At 31.3% G+C, this 11028-nt stretch overlaps 1 protein-coding gene across 1 annotated transcript; it reads left to right on the top strand.

Annotated features, from left to right (window-relative positions):
• Positions 1-2271: 2271 nt before the first annotated feature.
• On the top strand, positions 2272-8972 carry LOC130901846 (lipase 3-like). Its single transcript, XM_057813475.1, has 4 exons — positions 2272-2617; positions 5328-5653; positions 8133-8377; positions 8441-8972. The coding sequence occupies exons 1-4, from the start codon at positions 2325-2327 to the stop codon at positions 8876-8878; spliced, it is 1302 nt and encodes a 433-aa protein (XP_057669458.1). The 5' UTR covers positions 2272-2324; the 3' UTR covers positions 8879-8972.
• Positions 8973-11028: the final 2056 nt, after the last annotated feature.

Below are 11028 nucleotides of genomic sequence, written 5' to 3'. Positions count from 1 at the left end.
TATTATCGCTGCTTCTCCATATAAAACTAAATTAGAGGCAAAACAAAACAGTAACAAATCGAAATCAAATGTAACAAACAAAAAGAAAATGGATATCTCAAGATCTCTATATTTAGCCGGTTTGTAACAAAAACGTCGCCTAAATACTTAAACGAAGTCTAATGAGCGTACCAATAACTCTCCTTATCCATTTTTGGTCAATGAAAGGGTTTTAGGGAACAGTTTGTGAAATAAAAATTGTGTGTGTGTGTGTGTCAGCTCCGACGCACGACCGGAGTTTACTCCTTAAGTTCGATAGTCTAACCAGACGCAAAAAGAGTTTATTTAACTTTAACTAAGATTGGTTGATTGCCAGAATATTTTGGGCTTCCTTCATTAATTTTTTTTTAATCTGTAAGCTCGCTGTATATCGGCTGGAGTTTTTGGAGATTTAGATTTTTTCCTAGTCAAAAAGTGTAAAAAAAATTAGAAAATTTATAAATGCATAATTATAAAAATTTTAACCGACTTTAAGAAAATTGATAAAAAAGGTTTTTATAAACATTTTTTTTAAATTATTATAATTAATTTTTTATTTAAAATATAATATTATCTTAATAATTAACAAAAATGGTTATAAAAAGATAATTATGTCACTAAATCTTTTACATACAATAATAAATAGTACATGAAAATTATTTAAATAAGCTAAAAAATAACTTTTCGAAAGAAAATTATATAAAAACATTATTATAATGAAAAAATATTGTCGATTTTTCTGATAATATTATCGAATTATTGACTAGAGTTGTTAATATTTAAAAATTATTTATAAAATAAATCATAATAACGTGAAAGAATTTATAGACAAAAAAATTAATTTTTGGTTAGGTTAGAAATTTTCTATTTTATGTGGATGCGCTCGATAATCCATATTGGGTTGATTATCTAATTTTATGTGTTGTTTTCAAATATATATTTATATGAACTACATCGATAATTATTAAAATATTTAATAAATACCAAATTGCACATGCTCATACATATATAATACATGAATTATAACGTACCTTGCAACCACGTGTTTGTTAGATGTTCCGGCAATATCATCTACACCTCTTTCTGCCATAGTTATTTGAAAATACTTTCAGTTCACTTTAGCGGAACACAATGAGAATAAAACTTCACAATGACAGCAATATAAGTATGTTGACACTGACAAATTAGAAAGTTGCGCATCATAGGATGCGCACCAAAAACGTAACGAGGTTATTCATGGATAGATTTTACTCCTCACATTTTTCTCATACCGGGCCCCTTATATATGCAAATCGATTCTTAAGGAGTAAACTCCAATAAGAAATCTCCTCGATTTTTTCATACCTGGAGAGTCCTATTCTATGTTTTTGTCTTTTTCTTGTTTTTCTATTTTGTGGGCCTCGTAATTCTAGATCAGCTAGATCAGATTTATAAGGGCTAGTTCTACCTCGTTTATTATGAGGGATTGTGGAACATAGTTGTACCTTTAGTGAATGAAACTTGAGTTGTCTTTGAGGGGTTAATGCTAAGCCATCCATCGGTACCATATCCGAGTTATTGCTAAGGTATATACATTTGATTGTATACAAAATATTAAGATTAACACGATCGAAAGCCTTAGAAAAATCACAAAAAGTTGTTGCGGTTGAGTGTTGATTGTTTAGGTTAGAGGAACACTTAAGAACCCAGATTGATGGATGTAGTAAGTATTTTATAGTAATATAAGCACTTCTTCAAGACTCTTTTATTAGAACAATATATTTTATCTTCAGCTTTTTTGTAACTTCGTCAAAAATTTTGATTATAGCTTTTTAAAGGATTTGAATAGGTATTTATCAAGTTTACATATACAGTGCGTCCATAATATAACGCATAAATCCATTAATAATTATACAAACAATGTTTACAAATTTCCAAATAAGGTAAAATCTTTTATTCCAATTTTTTCGCATTACAATCTAATGTATAAGGTAAACCACCTTTGTGTGATGACGTTATCTCTATTTTTTTTAAATTGAACTTATCATTGAGTTAGCAAATCTAAACAGCATTTTTACTTCAATCTAGTTAAAGATATTATTCGAGAAAAGGAAGTAAATTTTCGATTAGCTCGGTATAAATTTCCGGTAAAGTTACCATAGATAAACACACTTTATAATGTTTCTCATACAAATCCCAATTATCTAATATCTGAATCATAATCGAAATTAGATTGTACCTGATAATTATTTATTTTTAATTGTAATCAGTAGAAATCTTGTATAAATTGGGCTCAAATCAACTTAGTCTTTGTATATATTCTAAAGATGAGGTTAATTTTTGGTATAACGTTCGTTACGATTTTTGTCGATTTCGGTGTCAAGTCGAATTTTATAAACGACATTGAAAAATTCGTAAAGAGCGATCAACAATATCAAGAAATAGCCGAGAAATCATTTAAACAAGTCATCGAAGAACAGGGAAAAGATATCGTGAGTCAGGCATTTGAATTTGGTGAAATATCTACTGAACGTTTACCGGAAATAGTAAACAGATATGGATATCCTTTGGAAAGTTATTATGTTACAACTGAAGACGGTTACATCCTCAACATATTCAGGTAAATAATCATTTTTTGTTTTAAAAAAAAAAATCAGTAGGTGATAAAAAATATATACAGGGGATTGATTAGGGTGATAAAGTTCAATGACATATTTGACACGTTAGGAAGCATTTTTATAAAAAACATTCCGTATTCTCACTATCATGTCATCCCTTGTTGATGGAGGTATTTTGTACACTACATTCTTAATGTGACCCCAAAAAAATTTATTTCACTCTGATATAGTTCTTCCAATATCAATTGCAGGTTATAAAACACTTGCCGACATTTTTTTTTATCTACCATAGGCGTAGATACCTCGTTTTATAAATTCATTATCTTATGAACTCTTACAACTGAATATTAAATTATAAAACGTTTAAAAGACGAGTAAAATGTCCCAGCCTGTAAAGAAGTTTGGTTTAAACAGGGTACCAAAAGTGAACTGGGTCCTTTTTGTAATTCATTCGTTTTTTTTTTCTGGAAAACGAAATTTCAAAGCAAAAACAATAAACCAACATAAATTATTTGCAAATAAAACAAAAAAAAAGCAACATTTCAATTCCAAAGTATCTTTATAAATAATCATAGTAGTCAAAATCGTCTGAACTAGAGTCATCATTTGATTGAAATTATGATGGGTTGTAAATAGGGCGATACCACATACTCATCTTCTTTGATAACATGTTCAATTCAGTTTTTCCAAAGCTCTTAGCGGTCTGCTACTAGAACTTTCTTTGCGACTTCTACAATCTCTTTACTCAGTTCTGGAAGACTGTTTATATTTTCTGATTATACGTCTGCCCATATTAACTGTATAGGGTTGAATATGGTATAGTAAGAAGGTAGTCTGAGAAGATTATGTCCCAGTTCTATCAAAAAGATTGCCGATTTTGTATTTACCGCGTTAAACAACTCACTCTCCAGCATTTACATCCAATTTGACAAGTGAAGTATAAATTTCACGTTTTATAGATGTTTACTGTCAAACTTCGGCTTAAACGTTACCGTCAATTTGGGGTAGTTTAAACTTAGTCATGAAACGGAGGATTCTAACCTAACTTTTACATACTGTTTACTTTTCTACAATATTATACAAAAATCTTAGTAGAATCTTAAGCAAAAGTACTGCGTCATAGAAATTGCACAATTTTTCTTATCATTCCTTCATTTTTGTTTATACAACTTTCTTAAACAATTCAACAACAAATATCGAAGACATTTTGGTTATATTTTTGACAAATGGCAGAAAAATGTCTGTTTAACTGTGATCTTGTTAATTCTTGGTTTCAACTAGAGTTCAAACTATAGTTTAATATCCAGGTTGTAAAATTATGTATAATAATGAACAAAGAATAGAAGAACTTTCTATGCCTTTGATTAACCTTGCGAAGAAATACAAAGTACCTCGATTCCAGAAGAAGTGATCCGGTAACTTGGAAGGAAAATGAAAAAAATTATTTAATTTAATTTCACAGGTAATTTTACATGTAGTAGGATCGAACTTATTTCATACAAATGATAACATGCGAGAAAATAGCAATTTTGAAATGAGGTGTTGTAATTTCAGTACGTAAAAACTAGGCATGAGTCGGTTCTCGATACCACCGATTCTTGGACATTGGTATCGATCGAGTAAATGGACGGAAAAATCATTTTTAATCCAGTTTATATTGTTATCAAAATAAAATGATCAATTTTTGAAAAATCATTTGTTAAAATATTTGTCTTTGTTTAAACGACAGGCTGCTTTCAAAATAACTTGAATAATGATTTTGATACAGTCCATGTGTTTCCCTCTGGTAAAGATTGGTCCAATTCAATTTCAGAATAAATGTTTATTAAACCATTGTTTGTTTTTTATTTGCGAAACTGTCTCATCTATCCCTGGTTTGTAGGTTGTTTAAACAAATTTTCAATATGTTTCTAGTAAGGTAAGGGCTTTTATACATGTTGGTATCGGTTTCGGGAATCGAGAATCGAGTATCTATCGAGAATCGATTTTTTAGGTATCATTATCGGTATCGAGAATCGAAAAATTTTGGTATAGACCCATCTCTAGTGAAAACATGAAAAACAACGTAAATTTAGTAATGTGTCGTTTTGTACTTGTAGATGAAATTACGGAATAAAACTAAATTTCCTTTTCTTTTTACTGTAACACAGAGTCTATAATTGGACGTCAATGAATTGAAATTTATTGTACATTTTTATCCCTAAATCATAATTTTTAGTAATTTTCATTGACAAATACGAGAGTTAGCTAGCTTTTGGCCATTTTAGCATTTTTTTAATTACTCATTTGCTAAAAAAAATGATTTAAATTCAAATTATATTAAAAGAAACTCTCAATATACAGTGTGGAACAATATAGCTTAATAAATTTGTTAATAAATAAATAGAGCCGTGTAGATAAAAATCACTTTGACACATCGATGTAGTATTTTCAAATATTCATTTTTTCGGGAAAAAAATTGTATAGGGTGTGTTATATGAGAGTGGCTAATACCAACAATCTCATTTTAAATGCGATCCCCTGTATATTATTTATTTTTTGGATTCTTCAGATAATTCTAGACATAATTCATGTACGTCTTATACCAATCACCGCGTTTTTTGATAAAAAAAAACGTAATTATTTAACACCTTGCTTTTTTTGAATTTTCGTACGAAAAATCTGTTTATTCTGAAATAATTAACCTCTAACAAACATATTAATATATTATAGGATACCATACGGAAAAACTGGTAAAAAAATAGGTAAAGTAGTGTTATTGCAGCACGGTCTCTTCCTGGCTTCAACTGATTACGTGCTTTTTGGACCCCAACAAGGTTTAGCTTATATACTAGCTGATAATGGTTACGATGTTTGGATGATGAATTGCAGAGGAAATATTTATTCAAGAAACCACACGACTTTTGATCCAGATAAGGATAAAGAATTTTGGATGTACAGTTGGCACGAAATAGGGATTTATGATACGCCAAGAGCCATTGATTTCGTCCTTGAAAAAACTGGAAATAAAACTCTTTATCACATTGGACATTCTCAAGGTAATTAAACACATTTATTGTAACGTTTTTTGTATATGATGGTGTAAAAATTTCATTTATAATACACATCAATGATATGTCGAATAACTAACTAAGAAAAACACGTTTTTTACCAAAAATCTCTATCTTCTAGATGCCGAGCTTGTAGACGGATTTGTCTTTTGCCTAAAAATAGGCTTCAGTTTCGGCAATTGATTTTTCATTTGAACTGAACTTCTTACCGGCAAGCATTTTTTAGTTCAGCGAATATCCAATAGTAACTTCGTTTAATTTAACCATCGTTGCCATCGATTTGTTAATAGGTGCAATATGTTGGTGAAACAGTGGACATATGGGGCCATTTTTCCTAGATTTTTGCATTCAAACGATCCAACAACTCGCTATTGATTGTCTCCCTCTTTTGGATACGCGCATGCCAAAATATTGAAGCCATAACCTTCCCAGCTGACTGCATTTGAACGCTTCGGACGTGGTTCACCGGCTGCAGTCCACTCAGATGATGATCGTTCCGACTCCAAAGTAAAGTGATGGATCCATGTTTCATCCATTGTCACATATCGATGCGAAACATCCGATTTATTATGTGTAAACGTTTTTGATTCACATTAAGGAAACGTGGCACCCGTTTTGAAAAAAGCTTTCTCATGGTCAAATATTCATTCATAATTATGAGCACGCTGCCCTCAGATGTCTTTACAACATCAGCTATCTCGAGCAATTTCAATTTACGATTGGATATAACCAATTTGTGGACTTTTTTGATGTTTTCTGAAATCACCACCTCAATTGGAGTACCAGAAAATTCACCATCTGTACGACCACGTTTAAATTCAGCAAGCCAATATCAAATATTTCTTTTCGATGGATCAGAGTTCAGATAACACTTCAGAATCTATAGCTAAGTTTGTACAGTATTTTTTTATCAAGAAGCAATGATAAATTAACACACGAAATTGTTTTAAAAATAACAAAAGTAGCTTCACTTAAATATCTGTCATTTTTTTCTGATTAATCGAAATGTCATGAAATTTTACACACAGTCTTTTGAAAGATGGTACTTCCTAAACGTCATATGGATTTGACAATGACAGCGCCATCTGTGTGTCAGTCGCACGATTGAGTGATGTAATATGAAAACATTTTCAGTCATCAAGTCATCAAAAAAAACTGTCTAAACCTTCAATTTACCCTTTAAAAATTTAGAAAATTTATTGAAAGTACAAAATATATTTTTATTTGTTTTTCAAGAATTTTTTTATTGTATTCAATATATATAACTCGATTTTTCACGTGGAAAGCTGAAAGTGCCAACATATCTTTTTTTGGGCCACGCTGTAAGTGCCATACCTGGTGGTTAAATAGCTGGAAGTCCAGTGCTCATTACACGTAAACCATATATGTTCGTAGTCGTTTGGAAAAATACAGATTCCTTAATAAATCTCTGAAGTAATTAAATACAAACTAATTTGTTAACCCTGTTTTTTTAAATTTTTACCCTATTTATGTTTTATACTTTAGAATGTCAAGTTTTTAAAAGATATTACTTATAATAAACTCATCTTCGGCTTTCTCCTGATTGTCGTCTTCTTCTTGCTCCTCTACAGCAGGCTGCTAAGGTCCATGAGCAATGGACCTGTAGAATGCCTTGTCTTCTTATTCCTCCATGTATTCTATCATTCCCTCTAGACGCTTTTTCTTTTCTTGAGATATCTTGCGTTTAAACTAAACTAAATAAAACATCACCTTTTTGTTTTATCGTTATCATTCAAGTCGTAAAATCCTTCTTACCAAAATGCAATAAGAAATGAAGAAAGAATTGTTCCTGATAACAAAACAGCCTGCAAAACTTTTTGAAATCCTGCTTCTTATGAATGAATGTTTTTACGATTCCTATCATCAACTTTAACTCGACATGTAGAGGATGAGCTACTTCCCATCGAGATGGAAACAAGCAAATATCATCATGCTAAGAGAACCCAGAAAAGATCCCACTTTTCCGCAAAAATTTAGATCGATAAGTTAACTACCTGCCATGAGTAAAATCGCATAATGATACTGAGGATTTCAAACGAATAAACAAGAACTCTGAATACAATATCAACAGAACAATTTTGATTTAGGAGAAACCACAGCACAAAACAGCAAATCTTGAGACTGGTAGTAGGTTTCAACCAGAAAGAATCCACAGGGGTGATCTTCCTAGACACAAAACGTGACGCGAATTACGGTGAGGATCTGTCAAAATGACAGGGGGTGGTGGAAATATTCTGCTTGGCATCCATCTGTAGATTTATCCAGAAGCGGATGATAAGCGCACGTATGTGTGTGTGTGTGTGTGTGTGTGTGTGTGTGTGAGTTTGTTAACTTTAACGACCAGTTATTCACTTTATAAATAATCCTCGTAAATATTTGTAATAACAAAAAATATTCGACTGTCCAATGGAATTTCTACTCTTTTTTTTTTCATTTCTGTATAAAGGTACCACGGCATTTTATGTGATGGCATCTATGAAACCAGAGTACAACGAAAAGATAGAACACCATATCAGCTTAGCACCAATTGCGTTTATGCAGCACTTGTACAGCCCCGTAATGAGAATAATGTCTCCGTCTGCATTTCTTATCGGAGAAACCATGGACAGCCTCGGTCAATTCGAATTTATTCCCAACAAAGGACCTTTAAAGGACATAATGTCGGGCTTGTGTTCAGAAAGTTTAGGAACGGTAAGTTGGATGTAATAGCAGCAATTTTGAATTGAATATGATTAGGTTTTCCTCTAATTTCAGGTACTTTGCAAAAATTTTCTTTTCCTAGCTGCTGGTTTCACCCCGAATCAAATAAACGCTTCGGCAATGCCTATCATCTTCGGTCACTATCCAGCTGGTGAATCAACGAGACAAGTACTGCACTATTGTCAAGAATACAATTCTGGAAAATTCGCTCAATACGATTTCGGTTTGATCAAAAACATGGCGACTTACAAACGAATCAGTCCTCCAGAATATGATTTATCTCAAATTTCCACGCCGATTTCAATCATATACAGTTCTAACGATTGGTTATCTGCTACAATCGATGTTGAAAAACTAGCCAAAATGTTACCGAATCTTAAACTTGATTATTTGGTACCAATTCCGACTTGGAGTCATTTAGATTTCGTCTTTGGAAATGACGCTCCCTCAGTTATATACACTAAAGTACTTGAAATACTATCTACTTACTGACGAACGTGAATAAAGTCAAATTTTTATTTTATTAAAAATAAGGTATAATATTTTTTGTAAAACTGCTTTCTAATAAACAACATTTTTAAAAATTCTTTGTAGAATAGTCCACAAATATATTAAAAAAATTAGAACATTATAATTTATCGGAAAAAATGTGGTTTCAAATTGGCGGTTTAAATTTTCGCGCGAAAACTGACCTACGAATCCAATGACATCTTTCATGCCTGTCACTTGTCTTTGTTCAGCGCTGCCTTTCAGATTTTTGAACGCTTGTCATAGAGATAATATTAAAGATAGAGAGTATGAAAGTAGAATTTTACTATGGAAGAGAGATATAGAGCAGAGGTCGAATTAACAGTTTTCGATAAAAAACGTGAAATTTTATATCCGTTATAGACCTAAATATATTTTATGTCTTGTAAAAAAAGTTGGCAACCCCAGTTACATCATATTTTGATTAAATAATATGGAATAATTTCGATTAATCGTGATTGTTGATAAAATTTTGTATTTTAGGCTTCTCAATCAAAAAAAGTAGATGAACTTTTAGATATAACTGATAATATTGAAGATAACAAATTTTTTGTCGCTTTTTAATTAAATATCGATTTCACCTGATGATAATAATTTATTTTTGATGATAGAAATAATGGTCAAAAAATTGTTATTCACTGGGTTATTGACCTTGCTTTTTTATATCTTCATTTTACAGGACGTTCCGTAGATAAGAAAGATACCAGATCATTAAGATATATTTTGGAAATTTTTCTAACTTTGTTGATTATTGAAATAAAACTTGATTTAGACAATCGTTTCATTACAATTATTTAAATCAGGAAAGGGAAGTGAATTGCTAATCTATTTTTTTTTCATATTATAGTCTCTGTATGCTATAAATTACAGTTCAATAACTCCAGCAGGACACTCGAGCAAATACATTTTATTATATGAATGTAAATGTAGCAGAATTAAAGCATATTGATTTAAAAAAGTTTCATCATTAGAGTAATTAAGGACAGTATAGTATTAAAATTTCAACTAATAGCATAATCAAACATTAACTCAATCAAACTTGAGAAAACTTCTCTGTAATTACTGCTATTGTTGAATCCCCTTAATTCAACTCATTTCGACAAACACAGACCCACCTCTTTAACAGTAAACATGAACTTTATACATTCGGTCATTCTAAGTTCTATTTGTCCCTCATAATGTTGAGAAGAGATAGCGATAAAAAAATATTTAAATATTCAACGGGAGTATTACATATATGCAAGAGGATCATTTTGATCTCTTTTGGCAGCTGTCAAAGTTGTTGACATTCATTTTTGCCATTGATGGTACATTCCACAAGCGTTTACGGTGCCTGAAATATTGAGACAATCAAATTATAAGTTTATTATATTCTGTGATCTTTATTGTTTGACATATGTCAAATGTTACTTCCTGTAATGTAAGTTAAGGTGTGTGAAAAGAACATGTGACCAGTGACTAGAATAAAGATTAATTTCAGTTTATCAGAAAGCAATTTATTCAACAAAATATAAAATAAACTTCTATGGTTCACTATTCAGCTCTTTTGATCGTTCCATATAGCGATTACGATCGTTGTGGACGTCATTCATGTCTTGTCACTCATAACGTCAAGACCTACCTTACGACCCTTGTCGTAAGGTAGGTCGAAGTGAGCGTTGAAATAATTAGAATTTTCAAAAATCAAGCAACGCGGAGTGCAACCATGGGAATATATCTCATTATTTGATGCGGTATGGGATATTGAATACACTGTTTACACCACCATTCACAATTACACTGTCTGATAACCAAGTTATCGTCTTCAGGCACTGAAGGTAAACAGTTCACCTGAATGAATGAATATCGCCAACGGTTCTAGAAATTCCAACTTAGCGATATGGGATCTTATAAGTACTTTTGAAGCACTACCTAATAATTTACCATCGCCGCAGAAGATATTTCAGGACAGTTTTATTTTGAGTCCTCAACCCGCAACACCATTCGAAATTATAAAAGAAAAAGTGTACACTAAAGTATTTTTCACTTTTTTGTAATCTATTTTGATAGTAAAGCTTGATGATAAAATATTTATTTGCATGGTTATATCTTCAATTAAACATTAAAACTACAAA

The sequence above is a fragment of the Diorhabda carinulata genome, chromosome X (assembly GCF_026250575.1).
Source record: "Diorhabda carinulata isolate Delta chromosome X, icDioCari1.1, whole genome shotgun sequence".
Classification (NCBI taxonomy): domain Eukaryota; kingdom Metazoa; phylum Arthropoda; class Insecta; order Coleoptera; family Chrysomelidae; genus Diorhabda; species Diorhabda carinulata.
The sequence above is the reverse complement of the archived record's forward strand: the minus strand, read 5'-3'. Positions and strand labels throughout refer to the sequence as shown.